Raw genomic sequence first — 20504 nt, 5'->3', positions numbered from 1 at the left:
TGTTTATATTTTTACATCTATATGGCACTCCTTATAAAGATATCTAATCTTTCCAAAGAAACAACAAAGTTGTCTTTGAGTGAGTGTGCTTCCACTCCTAACGCAATCTACATTTCCAGGCATCCCCACATTTGCCCTAATTATAAGTCAGATGACATGTTCAATTTCTGGGCTAACCCTCTTTGCACGTGGGCTAAGATTCGAAAATGTTTGGTAATGACCACACCCCCACAATTTTCCCCTGGCGAATTACAACAGGGAAACCATTACAAGTTACCAAATATTTTGATATACAAAATAGGATGTGGAAAGCACCAGTACACACATGTAACTCCTACTTTTTTAAAAATAGAAATGTATAATAAGAGGTACTGATTGCAACTGCTAACTACTTCTCCCGGTGAGGACAGCATTTACCAGGTGTGGGAACCATCCTACTCTCGCCGTCATATTCATTAACAAGCTCAAAGTGTTCAAATGAAGTATGGGATTATTGAGGGTGTATCTCAAAACAATGCACAGAATGTGAATACTGTAATAAAGATATATTTTATTTCATTTAGAGGAAAGGGGAGTCTGGTGTGAGCGCCTTGGTGTTCTCACAAGGTTGGCTCAAGCAGTGGTGAACAACACTTCTATACACACTAGATACAGCTACCAATACAGTCAGGGATGGAAAGAGGAGAGATTCATTTGGCAATATTATCAAGAACCCTTTACATATTGAGTGTTGTGGCCATAAGCAAATTTGGCTTGGTAGTACATTTGGGCAGTGGTAACCTATACCAAATTCAAAAATGAATCATCAGCATTGTTCTCCATTAATTTCAGAGTCATCTTTCCAGGAAAGGGCAGTGGTGCATTGGTAAGCTTTGCTTGATCTACAGGTATATATTTTGCTTTAATGATAAATCTAGATTACATTTCTTTCAGCACCGCCAAAAAAAGAAATGTCGAGGAAAACACGAACGACACAAAACGTATTACTGTAGGATATTCCAATCGTGCAAAATTTGCTTCTCTTGATAAAGCACTTCTTGACACAGTAATGTTCATTATTCCCAAAAAGATACATTACTGAGACTGAAGCCATTCGTGTCTTAAGGCTATACAGTACAAACACAAAAGAAAGCATTGCAAGAACACTCAATCAGGTCCTCAATTCTTCTGATTATGATTCTTGACATCAAGTGCGGTGATCCGAGTACTTATCTCAGACCGACAATGGAAAAAGTCTATGATTTCCAACAATAAAATCCGAAATTGACTTTACAATCACAGGTACAAATTTCCCAGGTTGCTTACTTCATTTATCCTAAAGATCACTGCGGTCTAAGACTAATTGGAGGTGGTGGTTCCTGAAGAAATGCCAATATTCAAAGTAAATATTCGAGTTAGATGGTAATTCTGCCAACTTGGCCGGTTGCCTGGGTTTAGTGGAATGATTGCCATGTTCTGCCGGGGTCTCGGATTCATTCATTGTTGAATCATGTGTCCCTGCCCAACGTCTGGCTCTTGCCGGTCTCTCAGGGTTTTCTTTAGAGCGGAAAGACCAAGAACCCAGAAAACGTTGAATATTTCCAGCCTCCCATAAGATTTCCCCTTTCCAGTCTGAGATGAACTTTGTCAGCTCTTTCCATGTGCAGCAGGACGCCGTTGCTGGCAGCTTCTCTTGTCACATCTTGATCTCCCGCAAATGCTGAAATAACTGCATAGTTATTCTGCATTAGGCTGACCTAGAAAGAAGCACAGTGTCAAACTACTAATATAATTGCGTGATAAAAATTGCATATGCTTCCCAAGGATACTGTCAGCCTTCCCAGCTGCCTGCGCGGAGATTTATAAATATTGAATTGCATCGTCCTTACTATAATGAGGCATGTGTAACATAAGTCTATCAACTCTGCTTCATTAAGAACATGCCTTGTGAGCAGTCACATACTAGACAGTGACATTGACTGAATGTACAGTATATATTATCTGCCATTAAGATGTTATACAGTGCCAAGGAATTTGATTGGTGCACCTCATGTTCTGTATTATAAATGTATTCTTCTTAGATTACCACAAAAATATCTTTCGTTTTTAAGTGTATCTGAGCAGAAGTATCTGCTTTGAGATGTCTCTAGTATCCCTTTGGACAGAGAACAGCATGTTGTACTGACAAGGGTGAAGTTGAACAAGGCTTGTTACATTGCCTAGGGGATAACTAGTAGCTGTAATTTCTCTCTTTAACTTGCAATGAGATCTCATCACCCACCTGAATGGTTTGTCTGTTGTAGACCTTGACCACATGAAAACTGAAGCTATATATGCCTTTTCTTGGTGCCACAAAAGCGCTGGATACTAGATCAAAATGGTTGCCTACATTAACCAACACCTGGGGAAGAAAAGACAGGATTAGTTGTTAATGCACGAAATAGTGCAATCTTTTCACAGTGTATCTGTTATGTTTTAACATGGTGTGCGACAAAATTGTGAGGATAGACTTTTTTTAGCTTGCCATTACAATAAAGTAGTTTTTAAAAAAAGACAGAAACACACTTGATTGTATTAAGTAAAACTGTGTGAATATGTAGCGTTTTACAGATGAGTGCAAAAACAACAGGACTGGAAGAAAGCATTTTGCGACCTTAATCGAAGAAAAATTCCCACATCCATAACCCCAGGCTTAAGGTAAAATGATCAAGCTTGGAGATCCCATAAGATGCATCTGCGTCTGTTATTTTCCAAGCAACTCCCTTGCCTGATTGCCCTAAAGCAGGCCTCATTGGAGACACATATTCAAACATAGTGGCTCACACACAGATAAATGCCACACACACACATTGAGTGTACAACCTCCACACTTGATTGCAGAAACATTGAACTGTGTCCATTGCCAAGTGTTCCATGAGTGCAAGGTGTTGAGAACCTAGTCATGCCCAGGATGTTGCACATATGATCATGTCATACACAGGATAAAACTACAAATGTCAGTCATGCTGAGTAATTGAGTGAAATGTTTGGTTAGAAGGTAACACTGTTTTATCCATGTGCTAACCCCGACTAGCAAATGCTACTGTATGAACCACAGATTTACGTGTGGCACTATCAATTCGTGCTCTCTTTCATTGAGCTCGCCAAAAAACATGAAAATAGAGGTGAATATCAAAAATGTGGGAAAGAGTGTGAAAAATATTAAACGCATCGGCATTGTGGTTAATGTAGCGCTATCAACTGCTGACGTGTTCACATAAGTTGTTCTCTCGTGAAATCTGAAATCCCATCGCTGTACACATTAAGCACCAAATAATCATAAAGGGGGCTATCAGGGTTGCATAAGAGGACAAAAAAGTAAGTGTCAATTCAGGTAATGTCGCCCTCACCGAGAAGTTTTGAATGGATTGATTGAGTTTGATTGCGGTTTAGAGGCCAGATTCAGTTTCCGGAGGATGTTGCCTACATTTTAAAAGAACACATGTAATGTGTCAGTCAGCCTTTTCATATGAGAACACTGTGTCTGACTGAACCTGAAGTGTCAGAACACATGCGATTGAACTATTTTTATATCTATTATGCAAAGGCCACTTTAGCTACCGAGATGTTATAAAATAACTACATGATAACGGGGTAGCTGCTTTTTGTCTATCACTACACAGCAGACAAATCAGAATCGAAAAATAAATTGTTGTACGATTTTTCAAGCTATGTCTGGATTACATGTGTTACCATTTACTCCAAATTAATTTTCATTGCTGAAATGCGAACATAAAGGAACTATTTTGACAAAGCTGCCACTTTGTTATTATTATTTTTTTAATAAAACAATTACATTAAAAATGGAAGTCAGAAAGGCAGTGAAAATCACCACTGTCTTCAAGCTGTCAGCTTCTAGTCCTAATTATCCCTGCTCGCCTTGTCTCTCGTTTCTGTGAGAGTAAGCAGCACACTGAAGTGGTCCTAAGGCTGCCTAACGGGCTCCAACAAAATAACCTGACATACAATTTGCATGTGTTTGAAACTGTTTATTTTGTATGTATTCTCACTGCCTACATGTAGGAGAGTCTCAAAAATTAATTCATCGTTTTAAATGGGATATGTGACAGTGTTGTAATGCAAAATGATGCCCCCCCTGAAGAATGAGTTATGCCCCCCAACATCCACAGAATTGGGAGATGATGTGGCTTAACGGCTAGAGTCGACGATTTTGATGCTGGGGAACCAGGTTCGAGTCTTGAGGGAGGCTCAAACATCCTGTGATTGTGAGCAAATCATTTAATGTCCCCTTGACCAAAAATCAAATGAATGAGCCCATCTGTAATGCAACTGGTGCTCATGTAAAGCGCTCCGATACCTTCGGGTCGAGTTTGTGCTATATAACTCCCACCCCCCCAATTTTTTTTTTTTAATATGGGCCACCTGAGTCTCACATATCTCACAGATATTCATTGGCCTCGGGCTGAACGGGCCCCCCATGAAGGTTTGGGAAACCCCTTGAAAGGTTGCCCCGCCCGCTCCGCTGGGGCTGCAGGGTCCTTTGTTATGCCCTGATACGTGAACGTCTCATCTATTGTAAGTCATGCAAGCGACTCATATTTGAATCATTCAATCTTTTGTTATCAACATGCCCTGAAACTATACTGATTGCTTCATGAAGTCTTACATTGTTCATTTTCCAGGGCATGACTGAAATATTAACTGGCCACACACAACACACGCATAGAGAATGCGGGAGAACAAAAGGAGGAGGGGGGTAGAAAGACATGTAAATGAAAATTATAGATATGCATGCATGTAAATGCATTTTAAAGCCAGGAAATCTGAAATGTAATTACAACAATTTCTTCCTTCTAAAAAAAAAAATAGGAGTCCAACTATTGATTGTGGCATTGTATGACTATTTCTGCACCTGTGTATTGGATGAAGCTTTGCCCTAAATGGTTAATAACATTTGAGAGGAATGCGTATTTAGGGTAGTGGTTTAAACTTCGAAGCCCAAGAAAGATTATTTAATTAATAATCTTCAGCGCCATTGTCTTTATGCTGGAAGCATTGACCGAAAAACAAAAGGCAGAGTAAGCTGAGATGGAATCTAGCTTGTGCTGTGCTTTTTTCGAACTACTGCACAGAGGTGTCCTCGTCTCACAACCGTTTTCTACTTACAAAAACGGAGAGGTAGATACAGTCAAAAAATGAAAACAATATGTTAAATGTTCATAGATTTTTGCGTGCTCACCTTTTTTTCATTGTTATGCCCGGGGTGAGTCCACTGTGTGCCCACCTTGATACGTCGTTTAATTAAACAAAAAACATTCTATCTACTAAGGTAGTTAACTCGAGAAAAATATGTTTTTTTCTATTTTACTTCGTTGTGCAAATACACTGTTTAATATCTATTGTCCCAAAATTAGTGACAACCCCCCTTGTAAGCACTAATGTCATTGGAATACGAGAAAATGTAAAAGTAAAAAAAATTCTAGACATAAAGAGATCGATTTGCACCAATGTAAAGTTTACCAGTGCGACCCCAAAACTAGCAGTGCCAAGTACAGGGCTCGACCAGCGATGCATTGAAGCAATGCAGAACATTTCTCGGTTGCATTTAATTACTCGGTATATTTCAATGAAACATCGTTTACAAAGCCTTTAGTCCAAAGTTACCAAGTGAATTACAGCATCCGAGCCAGTTGTCAAATCTAGCAAGATTCTGCACTATTTTGCCAACTAGTTCTGAAGCAAAATGTAAAAGTCCTATAAATACGGACATAGGTGCAATCTTTTCACATGCTGTGGGTGGAATGTAAATAGGAAACATTCGTTTTGAAGTCCTTCATTGTGGGCAAGAGTTTCAGGTCTAAGCCCTAAATTAAAGAAAACTAATTTTGTGAACTCTCAAGCTGACATATCTCTAATTCGAATAGCCTATATGCACCTGGAGCCAATCCCACAATTCTCCTTTTAGTCTAAGGCCTGAATAATAAAAACTGGTTTATTATGACCAAGAATTATACAAAACATCGAATGGGATGGATACGTTGCATGGCTGCCTTTACAGAAGGTTATGCAGCAGCAACCTTTAAAGGGCTGACAGACTAAGACAGGAAACACAGACTGTGTGAAAGCAACACACACAAATCCCTCAAGTCCTTATCCAAGCTCCAGGGAGATAGCACATTCACAGGCTGAAACAGAAGAGGGCAGCGCTAATTGGTGTTTCTTTTCTACTTATATCTTGAACGATGTGCTTTTTTTTACTTTGAGTTTACCCCAAGTGTGATTTGCATTTTTTTGAAAAAGGTATACTCCATCTCCAACTTCCGTTTATGCTTCGAAGATGCATGCCTTTTTGTGTCAGTCCATGGCCACCATTGCTTTGCCCTTTCTGTTTTATTGAGAGTTGTAGAAGGACCTATGGTGTGGTCTTTGTTACAAGTTTTGAGGATTGTTGCACATTTAAAGGTGAAACAGCACAGAATTGCAAAGCAAAACACCTGGCCACGCCCCTTGAAATAGTTCATCTGTCACATTCATGCTATCGGGGTCTGCAGCACCACGAGGGGCTCCAATGACTGGTTACGTATGGATGAACTTGGTGGCATTGTTTCTACTGCAATGGTATATTCACAGGAGGATTTACTCTCGATCATCCAAAATCTACTCTAACAAACAAGCATTGGCAAAGCCAACAGGTTTTGCCCTCAGCGGTGCACTGGCTATTTATTTATTTTTGTACCAAGCATAGGCTACAAGATAAAACACATTTTAAAAAACATGCAGCCACCTAAACATGGCTGCCATGTGAGCACAAGAAAAATTATAAAAATCTACCAAGGTGGTGGCTTTACAAGTGATTTTTTGATATAATAAGCCTTTCAGTCATGCCACGCATATTGTTATATTATTATCTGCAAACTAGACAAGAATAACTCACCACCAAACCAACCACTCAAATTGCAGGCAGACACAAAGAAAGAGCATCACTTAAATACTTTATTACAGCAACTTTAAAAAGGAGACCAAAAATAAATCGCCATCTAAGTGGGCACCCAAAGTTCAGATAAAATACATAGCCAGTGATATAAAATAAACTAATTAATACTAAAAAGTAAAAAATAAAGCATACTTTGAACCAGCTTTATCACTGAAGAGAAAGGAACTATTTTTAGGTGGATGTGAACAAGGTGCAAGGGCCTTATGCAGTCACTCAAAGAGAAGGGAGCTAAAGCGTAAAGTGGGTGTATCCATTGCCCTATGCAATATACTCCAAGTGGCTGGAAAGAAAATGTAAAAGACAATTTAACAGCCCAATGGATAGAGCCAACTGACAAAAAGCTTCTCTCTGCATGAATATTATGTATGATTTAAAGCTGTCTCAAAGACCAGGCTTAAGAACAGGCCCATTCCATCTTCTTTGTCTTAAAAAACCCTAAATGTAAGAGCAAGGTAATTTTAAAATAGACTAACCCCATCCGCCTTCCCATTATGTCTCATTAGCTTCACAACAGCCATGGATTCCACCCGCATGTCCTCCGAATCCTTTGGAAGTGCAGGGTGTCAGATGTGAATAAACCTATTTTACTTACCAGGAGGATGGCGCCCCTGGCAAAGGCTTTCAACAGACCCTCAGCACATTGCATATCACTCTGGATAAACTGGTCTACACCAGAACCCCCTCCGGGCCGGAAGTCGTCAGACAGTGCCGCGCCACCCTCTCCCCGTGTCCACACGAAGGAACAGGATAACACAAAAGATCACTCTTTTACACTCTGGTCTTCCAGATCACCACGAGAACCCTTACTCTGATCTGAGGGTGCTTCTGTTGTAAAGGTCCACCACAGAACCCTCGTATCACGTTATCATAAAATCGCTAAAGAACAAGGGGGGGATAAGCATGAATGCAAAAACACCACCATGTGCCCCTCCCATGCATCAAAATTAAAAGATGGGGCTTTATAGACACCAGGAACTTACACAACACTCAACAGAGTGCAAGTTTCACCTAAAAATCCATCCCTCTAAAGAGAAGGTCCTTCACTGCCATGTCTGTTGGTTGCCCAGATTTCTACAGCTATGATATATAGTGCGGCTTTCACTAGGCCATGTGTGGCTGTTGTGTCCTCAAATATCCCATCCGATAGCTTCTCTCTCCCTTTCCCCCCCAAAAAAAGCACCAGATTTTCCAGAGTATGCAAACCTTTTAAAGAGGTCACTACCACAATCTGCTCCTCAAAATGTCCGCCAGTTCCCTGTACAGAAGCCCCAGGTACGTATATTGCAAACAGGGTATGTGTTCGACTGCTATGGAAGAGCCCACTGCAGCCCCCGGGGTGTCCCGTGTATCACAGCATTAAGGCGTAGCATCTTTCCTGGGGGGTCCCTATAACAGGGCCCCTTTACCCTAATGCCTTGCTGATGTGTCCCTATAAAAAATACCACCGCAGCTCTCATTGGGTTTCTCCTATAACAAAACCTCACTACACTACTGCTCTGTTGAAGTAGCCCCATAACAGGCCTCATTGCACTGCAGCTCACTGCACAGAAGCACCTGGTATACTGCCAACGGAGTGTGTGTTCAACTGCTATGGAAGAGCTCACTGCACTGCGGCCCTCCTGTGTGTCCACTGTGGTACAGCCCTTCTGCGTAGTAGCTCTCCAGGGGGTCTCATGTACCCTACTGCCCCGCTGAAGCCTCCCCATAACAGATCCCACTGGAGTGCCGCTCTTCCGTGTTGCACCCTGTAACACAACCGTAGCCTCATAAGTGACCCCACTGCACTGAAGCACACATATGGTTTCTCTGGAACAGTACCCCATTGCACTACTGCTCTGCTGCAGTTGCCTCATGACAGACCCCAAGAACTGCAGCTCTTCTATGTTGTCTCCTGCAACAGAACCCCATTAGATTACTGCTTTCGGGGTACAATTTGTCACAGCACCAGGGCCCTGCAGGTTCTGTGTGTCTGGCCCATACAGAATCCCAAGACCCTGCACCACTTCTGGCTGTTTCCTGCTAAAGGTGCCTGGACATTGCTGCTCTCCCTCGGTGGTCCTAGCCCTTTCCACAGTAGAGTGGGCCAAGTGATGTAGCTTGGTCAGTAGGATTGGGGGGGGGGGGTGAGCTTCCGAATTCCCAACAATCACGGTGGCGTATCTGCTTAACATACATCATCTGAGAAGCAGGGCAGGCAGGGGGCTTTAGGGACAGTGGAAAGAGAGAGCAGTGTGGATTCTTGGCGGTATTTAGAACTAAATATTTTGTAAAATGACCAACATTTTTTAAGAACTTCAGGAGAGAGAGCTAGAGGGTATGTGAGTGTGTGTTTGTGTTAGTCTTTGTATGCATGTAAAAATCCTAGGCGAAATACCAAAGACACCTCACCATACCTGACTAAAAAGGACCTGCTCCCAACCATTTACTACAGAATACATTTATTAGGGAGTGTTACACCCCAAACACCCCCCTGAAGCTACGCACCTGATTGGGCCCCTACTCAAAGTGACGCCGCGCCTGCCACAGTGCATTGTGGCTCTCCTAGTCCCTACAAGAGGCCTCATTCACCTGCAGGTCTCTGCCATTGACCACTGACCACAGCCCCTGTACACTACAGCGGTTCACTGGTGGCTCCTGCGAGAGAGTGCCTGTAGCCAGCAGTCCTTCCAGGGCGCTCCTGTAATAAAGTCACACTGCCATGGCTAAATCACCGGGTGGCCCCTGTAACCGAGCCGCAGTATACTACAGCTTTCACTGGGTGGCCATTGTAACACAGCCAACGTACACTACAGCTTTCCACATACGATCCCTATCAGAGAGTCTTAGACCCTACTGTTTTCCATGTCTTACTCCTGTAAACAAACCTCTCACACAACAGTCTCTTGGAGTGTGGCCCTGTCACTGTGTCCCAAGTGTCATGCTGATTTTCCCTGTAACACAGCAACAGTACACTACATCTTTCCCTGTACGATGCCTGTCTGCAAGCCTCTGACCCTGCTGTTCTCCATGTCTTACACCTGTAAACATCTCACATCTAGGAGTCTCCCTGTGAGTGGCCCCTGTAACAATTCACCAGCGTCGTGCAGCTTTCCCTGAGTTTACATGTGATACAATCACGGTTCACTACAGTTTTCTCTGTACGAGCCCTGTGAGAAGAAAGCCTCATACCCCGCAGTTCTGCATGTCGTAATGTATGCACACAAAAAACTCACACCCCGCAACCCATCGGACGCGGCCATTTAACAATGTCCCAGCGATATGCGGCTTTCCCTGCGTTCACATGTAGCACAACCACAGCACCTTGTAGCTTTCTCGGTGCACCTGTTGCAGAAACTAAAACCGACTGTTAACTGCCTGTGATGTAAACCAGCCCTTGCACCCTGCAGTCTTCCGAAGAGTGGCCCCTTTGAAAGTGCCCCAGTGTCAAGCACCTTTCACAGGATTTACACATAAGTGCTGTGCAACTCTCTCTACGCTGTTCTAAGTGTGTCGCGCCTGTAAAACAGCCCTGGCGCCCGACGGACTCTGTGACGGAGCCATGTAGCATGCAGCTTCCCTGGGGTGGCCCTTTTTATAGGCCCGCCGCTAACATTAACCTACTACGCTCCGCCTGTGGCGCCTGTAACGAGTTCCTGTACCCAGCAGTTCTCCGGGCGCAGCCCCACGACAGTCCCCAGTGTTCTGAAGTTTGCCTGTAGTGAAGTAACTCTCCCAGGAGGCTCCTGCCCTGTCCCACAACACCCGCCGCGCCGAGTGCAGCCCTCACCTGGTCGAAGTAGATGGTCATGGTCCGGTTGCTCATCTCGGAGGGCTCGTGGTTGGTGCTCCGGATGGCCGAAAAGGCCACCTTGGCGCTGCCGGAGCGCACGGAGATGCCCAGGGAGGAGGTGACGGCGCCATCGGAAGACGGGCTCGAGTCGCAGACCACCAGGCACTTGCCCTCCAGGACGATGGGCTCCGTGTCGTTCTGAGCGAGGAGGGCGGCGGGGGTGCCCAGGAGGACCAGCAGCGCCAGCAGCTGCCCAGGCAGCGCGCCTCCGCAGCAGCAGCGCCAGCTCGGGCTCCGCGCAGGATCCGCGGAGCCGCTCTCCGGCGCCGGCATCCTTCCCTCGGCCGGGCTCCTCGGAGCGGGGGCGACTCTCTCCCCGGGGACGGCGCTCCTCCAGGCGGGCAATCCTCAGACCGAGCGGCGGGCAGAACCTGGGGGAGAAAAGAAGGGGCATCAGACGCTGCTGCCACAAACGGTGCTACAGTCTCAAGAGGCGCCTTGGGTATGACTATCGACCACTCCACGGACGTCAGCGGACCCATTCCCAATAGCCCCACTTTTTCAATTTACCAGACATTTTAAGGATTAAAAAAACCGACCAAATTCCTTTAGCAACGGTCCAAAAGCTTACTGTTTTCTCAATCATCCCTATGTGAAACTAAAAGTTTAAAAGAGAATTGTCCCGGTCATCGCTATACAAAGTTTACATTTAGGTGACAAAAGTTTAGGTGTATCAGTGTCTGCGTATATCTACGTCTAAACGCAGTATCGAAAATATATTCCCAGATAGCGCTTTCCTGTACAAAACTCCACACACGCTGGTGTACATTTATTAGACGTGTGTGTTCGTGCTCCTGTATAATCCCATGAAACATGCATATATAAAGAGTTGTAAACGAATCGCGTGCAATCTAAGCAGCGCCTCTATAATATATAATATAATATAGGTGTACAAATATCCATCAGAAGCGTGTCTGCCATCGGTTAAGTGAGACTTTAATTAAACGCCTTTTATTCCGGGATTATCGGATTTATGACGAGAGGCTAAAGTAAAAGAAATGCAAACTCTTTCGGTTTAGATATTTTTTCTTGGGCTAACCAGAAATTGTATGCCAGTAAGTTTACGCTTCTCAAGCCCCATAGAACACTCCCTGCCCTGCGTACAATACACACACTGGTACATCACACTTGTATAGCAGGCGGCAGAAGACGGGTACCTATAACAAACTGATACAACGAGCTGTTTAACACGCTGGCATAGAAGACTGGTGTAACACATTGGTACCTAAACTGTTGTACCACAGTTAAAATCAGACTGCACAGAACTCTGATATAACACACTACTACAATGAACAATATACACTGCTGTAGTGTTGTCCTATAACAACGCACGGCTGTAGCAGACAGGTATATAACACAGTGATCTAAAACACGTTTATAACACATTAGTGGAAAGCTTTGATATGTATGTATGCATGTATTTAGGTGTGTGTGTGTGTGTGTGTGCACGCATGCACTGATAAAACACAATGCTATAACACCGGCATAACACACTAGTATCACATAAGAGCATAACACACGGGTATAGCACACCTGCACATCACATTGCTACATTAATATAACACAATACTATAACGAACAGGTTTAGCACTCTAGAATAATCCTGATAAAAAACACTGGTATACCTCTCTAATATAACAGCATTAAATAACACACTGATATAGCATAGTGATATAACGAAGCGTGACGCCACAATCTGCCTTGTCTCTGGTAAACAGACGGCAGCACATTCTCCGTTCGCTTCTTTGCCAACATCTGTACTGCATCGGACCGTTCTACTCCAGATGTATCTCACAAACCCGAAGATCGGGCGATGTCTCCAAGAGCTCGTTTACCTTGAGCGCCGGAAAGTTTCGTGACTCCTTCAGGAAGGGCGGGAGCGCACACCTAATGCCACCCAACGCTCGTCTGACCCAGCTCGGAGGGCTGCGGACGGCCGCGGAGCCCCGTGCCTGCTCAACTCGAACTTCGCTCAGACGCGAACAAAAGCGCAAGACAATGAAGGGACGGGACACTCCCAGAGGTGACAGCAGACGTCCGCAGCGCCCCCCTCTCACGCATCCTGCCCTGTCACACGGCGCCCACCGACAGGGCGCAGCTCCCTGCCAGCCCGGGCCACCGAGGGTACTTCCCACGTGCCCACGAGTGCATGCCAACTGACATGCCGCATCAGCACGGTTGCACACGCATGCCGCGGGCAGCACGAACAAGCCGGCTGCAAACCACTGACCTTTGCAGCCGAGCCCCGCAGCCTCAAACCCCCCGGCTCGGGAACGGCTCTCCTTCTGGGAAATCACTCATCGCTAATAAAGTTCTGCGCCAAGTTGCATTTTAACCCATTCCCGGGGTCACTTAACTCTGATTTCCAGGGACACTTTACAAGCTAATTAATTATACAGTTCAATCAATTAGGCGATATGAGAGATGAAAGCAAAGCTTCTTAGCTGCAAACCTTTCCCGCCGCTGGCACTGCTTGCCCAGCCTGCCCCGGCGCTCTGCCTCGCCCCTTGCCCCTGAAGCACCAGCATGTGAATGAATGTGCCCCTGTGCTGAGATCTGCGGTGTTAACGCCCGAGTGAAGCGCAGAACAAGGGCTCGTTACCTGGGAGGTCCATGCTGGGAGAGCGGGGGGACCAGGGAGCGACGTGTGAACTCGGATCGCCGTAGGAGCTGAACAAAGCGTGTGCTGGCTGAGAGGAAATGTGAGCAGAAGTCGTCTCAATCTCTCCCGCCTATCGCAAACTCTCTCTCTCTCTTCCCTCCTCCCGCGCTTTTCACCTATGCTTTTCCCATTCCCCCAGCTGCCTCTCCTTGTCTCAGCCTTCCTCCTGCCTTGATTGTCTCATCGCTCTCTCTTTCGCCCGTCGCAGTCTCTCCCTCTCTCTCTTTTTCCCACGTCTATCTTCGCTTAATCCCCACTTCTGCCGCTATCGTCTTACTTTCCTTTCAACTGTTCTTCTCTCCCTCTTTCAACCCCTCTTCTCAGTCTGTCAACGTCTTCCTGTTTCTTAGCATTGATATCCGCTCTCACACTCTTTTCGAATCACTTGGCTTTCTTCTTCCAGTAACGTGTTCTTTCTCCCCGTTCTTTTCTCTCCATAACGCCTCACTCTATATCTTGCATCCCTATTTTCTTCCCCCTCTTCTTTTAACCCTCTCCTTAATTCCTTTTCTCTTCTTGTTCATCTTCTCGTCGTCTTTTCATCATATTCTCTCTCGCTCGTCATCTCGTTTCTTCTACATCTCTTTCCCTTCGCACCCCTTCTCCTTTCCTGTTCTCCCTTCGAACCTTCAGCCTTCTTATCTACTCGGACACACGGCCTCTCTCTTATACTCTGTAACGTTCAAAGTCCCCTCATCTTTTTACTTCACCCTAATTTACAATTTCTAAATTCTTAACCCAACTGGCGTGCGGCCATTCTGATATTTAACTGATTGAGTAAATACGAAACCACACAATGAGGGGCAGATTTCGTTTACGAGGACTGGCGCACCCCTGCATATCAGCAGGGATGCGCCAATAAATATGCGAGACGCAGGAATACCCTTGTGTCACCACCGATGTGTCACATTTACAATGCAACACACATTGGTGAAAGCATAGCGAGATGCGTGTCATATCTTTTGGCGTAAGGGCAGCTGCATTGCTGGAGCTGTGTCGCAAGTGTGACACAACTCTAGCAATGCCTAACATGCTGCGTCGCTCAAGTTTTGAAGCAGCATGGACGTGAAAGTGACTCAATGAAATCTTGTAGGGCCTCATTTATGAGGCTGTGTGTCACTTTTACGCCGCCGGTGCGTCACTTTTTGTGACGTACCAGTGGCGTGAAAAATGCGCCTTGTTGCCCCATATTTACAAAGTGACGCATCTAGGTAGATGCGTCATTTTGTAAACACCTGCGCCACATTATACCTGCGTCAGGTATAATGTATGCAAGGGGGGCGTTTTGACGCAAGAAAGGGTCATGGAAGTGACGCAGTTAAATCTATAAGATTTCACTGCGCCATTTCTTGGCCACTAATGCTTCAAAATCTTACGGCTGCTTCATGGCAGGCGTAAGACTGACGCAGGCACTAACAACATGGGACTTGCCGATGTGAAAGTACACATTGCTGGAGTTGCGTCACTTTTGTGACACACTCCAGCAATGCGTCACTTTTGCGCCTACAGATACGTCAGAAATACTGACGTATCTGTAACTCCCTGTGACATGATGCGTCATATTATAAATATGACGCATCAATCATTACGCAAGGAGTGCACACTGAGAAGTGACGCATCGCTGCTTTCACGCAGCGATGCGTCATTTCTCATAAATGAGGCCCGTAGAGTTCACTGCGTCACTTTTAGGGGGCTTCCTTGCGACGGAACGCCCACCCTGCATACATTATACCTGACGCAGGTATAATGTGGCGCACGGCTTTACAATGTGACGCATCTCACTAGATGCGTCACGTTGTAAATCTGTTACATGGAGGTACATTGTTTACGATGCCGCTGCGTCACAGAAGTGACACAACTGTGTTGTAAACATGTGGCAAGGGGCTTGTAAATCTGCGCCTGATTTTGTTCGGGACGGGGCTGTCGAGTAAAAACGAACATTCATGCCCTGTTGTATTTTCTCGGCCCCTTGCCACATACCACCAATGCCCAAATAAGTTAGGCATATATATTTTTTTAACTTTGGGCACACAGCAATCAGTGACTGTAAAATGCCAAAACAAAAGTGTCATCACTTAGGCAGGCAGCACAAAAAATACAATGTACACACAAAAGTCGTGAAACATTTTTCATAAAAGACATACTGTAGCGATACAAATGTAATTACCCCTTTAAATTACATTACAATAAATTACTTCTAGGATGTGTCTTGGCTTCTAAAGACAAGTGCCTTCCTTTGCTTATTTGCTTGGAATTAAAAAGTACGACAGAGATCCACACGCTTTCTGAAAGACGCTCGACCCGTATGGGTTCATTTCTCTTTCCTCAGAGCCTCATGTTTCATTGTTCGCCTTGGCAGTCTACTTATTTATTAAAACCAGTGTTCCTTCTGCTACATCCCAATTAAAGAAAATTCACTGTAAACGACAGAAGCATAAAAAAAGGTGGGGACGCAGCGCCACCCAGAGGCTTACTAGTATATTCGCCTTTTAGCTTTGTCAGCGGGAGAATAATGTCTGACATTCGGTTAGGTACACTAATAGGATGCATACATTACCTCAGCCGAGATTCTCATTTTCGTTTTGAACCATTAAGAAACCGCAAGTTGTTTGTTAATTTACAAAGTAAGCTGTGGTTTCAAATATACATAATATAGCATTAGTATCTTTATAAGATGCTTGTTAATTTGCGACCATTCTGCGATCTACTAAATGCAGAGATAATATACACATTTTGAGTTTTATGTAAACAGCGTGATGTCTCAGTGGCATATTTGAACAACTGACTCTCATATTGCTTCTGGTGTCAATTCTTTTTGAAGCCTTGACTCGGTAAATTTACATTTTCTGAACGTTTACTTTCGTTATTGCCTATCCATCGCAGGGTATACAAACTGTAGCACTTCTAAGCTCCCTATGTACAAAAGGGTTTTCCCCATTCTGGGCCTTATTTATGAGAAGTGTTGCATTGCTGCGACAAAGCAGCAATGTTACACTTCTCAGTGTGCCCTCCTTGCGACACCACGGATGCGCCCTATTAACAGTACTAAAATCCAAACAATGGTTCAAGTACACCACTTAGACTAGAAGCACTTTTAAATAAAAAAATTAAACTAGGGAAAAGCCCTCCCCAAGTAAGAAAGAGAGTATATTTTTTGTTTAGAAAAGTTTTTTAACAAATTGCCATTAAGGAAATAACATTTTCAAAGGACCCCATTTTAGTCTACACTACGTTCAATTTATCGTGCCTTTCTTTTGATATGAGTTGTTGATTGTCTGAGACCTTGTGACTGCCTTTGGATTTACTCTCAACTGTGCTATTGCCCTGCCCTAGGAATCGTATATATTAGCAGGGGGTCCTTGTTATCTTCTTTAGGTGACACCCACACATACAGGGTCAGAGTGGCCTTTAGGTCAATCTGGCGGGGCTCGAAGGTCTGGTCTGAAAAGTCAGCGTGTGGGCCTGTTTTTTCACACTGTGGGTCTGTTTTATTGTCTTTGGGCTTGTTTTTTAATGTCGGTTTCACTTACTTTACCACAAACATTGCCTGTAGGAAGCATAAATTCATGCACTCCCCCATACCTTTCACATTACTTATATAATATGGGGCATATTTACAATAAGTGGCGCATCCCTGCATATCAGCAGGGATGCGCCACTTATTGTGCGCCATGCCTACGCCAACAGAGTTGCGCTGCATTTACAATGCAGCGCACCATGGAGCAAAAACGGCACAGATGCGTCACTCATCTGTGCCGTAAAAGTGTCGCATTGCTGGAGTTGCGTCGCAAGCACGACACAGCTCCAGCAATGCTCGGGGGTCCTATTATTCCAATGCTGCGTCAATCCTTACGCCTGCTTCAAGCAGGCGCAGGGTTTTGACGCAGCATGGGCACCAAAATGACTGAGTGAAATTTTGTAGATTTCACTCAGCCACTTTCAGGAGGCGTTCCTGCGCCAGAACGCCCACCCCTGCGCAGGAACGCCTCCTTCTGGCGCAGAGCTTTATAACGTGACGCATCTCCCAGATGCGTCACGTTGTAAATACCCCGCACCTTGGCGCATCTTTTGCGCCGCCGCTGCGTCACAAAAGTGACGCAACGGCGGTGCAAAAGCGGCGCAAGGGGCTTGTAAATATGCCCCCTAGTCTTTTTGGTGTCCAGGCCTATTTTCTGTCCCCGTTGAACCCTGCTTATATTTCACCAATTACCTTTCTTGTGTAAGGTTCATTATGTTGTCATTGATGCCCCCAAATGCCACGGATGCTCCCTTATCCTGAGAGTTATACACAACATGCCTGTATCCAAATGTTATCATTTTTGCATTCATACTCTATATACCATGAGTGACCCATATGTCAAAAACTTCTTCTAATATGTTAGGGCCAGCATTTTTGCATGATTGCATGTCCCACCTCCCGAGTCAAGGTTATTCTTCCTAATGTCAGAACCTATCTCCAGTATATTAGTGCCTGCTTTCTGCCTCACCTTTCCCATATGCCAAGAAGTTCCCCTTGTGTGCCAGTGGCAGCATTTTGCCATGAGATCCCCGTATATCAGATGTATGAAATGCCACCTTTATCCGGTCTCCTCTTTTTATGTTGAATTTTATTGGTGGTTTCTTTAGACTGCACTCTGGGGCATTGCTATCCAGTGCACAGTATTTGTATTTTAACCCATAAAACATGTAGACATTTGTAACTCCATATTGGCATATTTACCATTCCTATTACGCCATAATATTTGTTGCAGAAGTACCTCCATGGAATTAAAAGTTAATTGTCACCTGAGTACTACACCAGTTATTATGCTTTTCAGTAGTGTGACAAAGGAAATATGGCTTCAGGACTACCATTAGAGTTTTACTGCTTCTGTGTAAAACCTTCAGTGTTACCTGCTAAAATAACTATTTGAGGGGGGCGTGGCCAAGGCGGCAATGCGCTGAGACGTGCTCCGGGGGAGCTCCCGCTGCACGCCGCTATTATAGGCGATTTATGCGGAGCCAGGGCACCTACCTGCCTCCCGGGAGGTGTTGAGGACCTGCTGACCTCGGCGCTGTGGAGAACTAGGAGTCTGGGACCCCGGAAGGTTCCGGGGGAGGCTTAGCAGCGACAGCACAGCCGACCACCCGGAGTAGCCGCCATTTTGCGATCTGTGCCCTGCGGCTTGGACTACAGTGCAAGCGGTGAGTAGGCGACCCCCCCGGACATCGGAGTGCTCTCCTGGCGAGAGACTACATGCAGCGACAACTCGACTGCGGGGTGCGAGGGGACCTGGCCCCTCCTGCACGGCGGTGGCTGCCTGGCTGGGGCTACCTGAGGTCCTGAGCGGAACCCGCCATTTTCCCCCGCCTGCGGCTTGCGCTGCCCTCTGGCTGCCGGCGGGGTTGGGTGAGACCGCATCTCCTGGCGGGTACTGTGCCCGGGGTTCCAGTGCCGGTGGGGCGCTGGTGCTGAGGGGGGCCCCTGCCGGAGCCCCCGCGAGGACCTGCTGATCCCTGCCCTGTGGTGTCGGTGTCTGGAGGCGATCGACGGCTGCGACCTCAGGCGCCCTGGCCGGCGGTGCCCTCCGGGTGGTGTGGGGTGGAGCGGCGGCCCTTTCCCCCTCTCGCAGCGGGCAGTGGAGGCGGCGACACAGTGCTGGTGGGGCCGACTTGGAAGCTACGCCTGAGGAGCGACTCCCCCGCGCTGAGAGGCCGGCAGACGAGGGAAGCAGTGGATCCACTTTTCCAAGCACTGGGGCTCTACTCCTGGGCCTCGTGCCGACTCACATTACACCTTGGCTCCTGAGGTGCAGGGCTGGGTGCATGTGGGAGCTCCTTGAATACAGAATCTCTAAGACTGTCACGACCCCCCCTCTTCGACTGTCCTTCAGGGAGTTACATCCCAGAGAGCGTCCAAACCTGTGGGTGTAGGATGCTCTGTACCGGGGACAGTGCAGTGAGGCCCTGTTGGCCGCAATTGTTGTTTCTTGCTGAGTGGCCTTCCTGGCTGCTCTTTGCTTTCTCTCCTTTTCTCTACTTTTCCTGCTTCCTACTATCCTATGCTATCTCTTCTCTCTCTTTACTGGAGGGTGCGGAGTGGGAACGTCGGTTGATGGGCTGGGGTGGGGTGCTGCGGATGCATGGCTCTCGTGAGCGTGAGATACGCGGGATGTGAGCTGTGCGACTGTGGCCGGGTGGCGCTCAGAATCAGATATGGCAGTGAATGCTCCTAGTCCTTTGAAGGTCCTGACGCTTAACGTGAAGGGCCTTAACTCACCTAATAAGCGTAAGCAGGTTTGGCATTATCTCTTAGGGCAACACACTGACATCATTTTTCTCCAAAGAAACGCACCTCATGCAGGCTGATACTGTGCGCATGGCTCACCCTAAATATCCACTTCAGTTTTAGGCTACCGCTGACACCAAGACAGCGGGAGTGGCAATCTTGTGCAGGGCTGGCATCAGGCAGGGGGGCGGCAGGCCCTACCGGGGTGGCGATGGATGATTTTGTCGTGTATTCCTATAGGTTCTGAATCGATCCCCCTATTCCTGACCCTATTCTGGTTAAACTAACTATCAAGTTAACTAACAGTCAGCCCATGAGGCAAGACAAGCCCCGCAGTCACACTACGGCACAGGAACGTGTTATCTGATTAGGTCATAACGCTTGAGATCTAATTAGACAAGCGACATTCCTCCAGCCCCTGATAAGGCATACGACGTTCTCATAACAAATCAAACCTATGACAACCTGGATAATCCGTGCGGCCATTGTTTTGATTTCACAGAGAACTTTAGTAAAAGAATGTGCTAACGAGCAAGTCGTATGACATCTTTATTGACGTATCTATGTCCATCCTTACGTCAATCTCGGCACCTTTAAGGTATAAATATTGCCGATCTTGCCCTATGCAAACACACGCGTGGTGACAAGACGGAGCAGCCATACTTGCCGAAGCCGAGAGCAGAAGCAGACCCCGCTGGCAGCAGCCCCGCCTTCCTGACGCGCTGAGAGACGCGCTGCTATCTCAAGCCGAGAGACCCAGCACCGGCGCTTT

The 20504-nt window shown here is 46.0% G+C and overlaps 1 protein-coding gene across 1 annotated transcript; it reads right to left on the bottom strand.

The window, feature by feature from the left end:
• Positions 1 to 530: 530 nt before the first annotated feature.
• CBLN2 (cerebellin 2 precursor) lies at positions 531 to 13528 on the bottom strand. The gene is made up of 4 exons (XM_078687519.1): positions 13405 to 13528; positions 10740 to 11173; positions 2261 to 2380; positions 531 to 1736 (listed from the first exon to the last, which is right to left on the bottom strand). The coding sequence occupies exons 2-4, from the start codon at positions 11073 to 11075 to the stop codon at positions 1539 to 1541; spliced, it is 654 nt and encodes a 217-aa protein (XP_078543645.1). The 5' UTR covers positions 11076 to 11173; positions 13405 to 13528; the 3' UTR covers positions 531 to 1538.
• Positions 13529 to 20504: the final 6976 nt, after the last annotated feature.

This window comes from Lissotriton helveticus, chromosome 4_1 (genome assembly GCF_964261635.1).
Source record: "Lissotriton helveticus chromosome 4_1, aLisHel1.1, whole genome shotgun sequence".
NCBI lineage: Eukaryota > Metazoa > Chordata > Amphibia > Caudata > Salamandridae > Lissotriton > Lissotriton helveticus.
The sequence above is the reverse complement of the archived record's forward strand: the minus strand, read 5'-3'. Positions and strand labels throughout refer to the sequence as shown.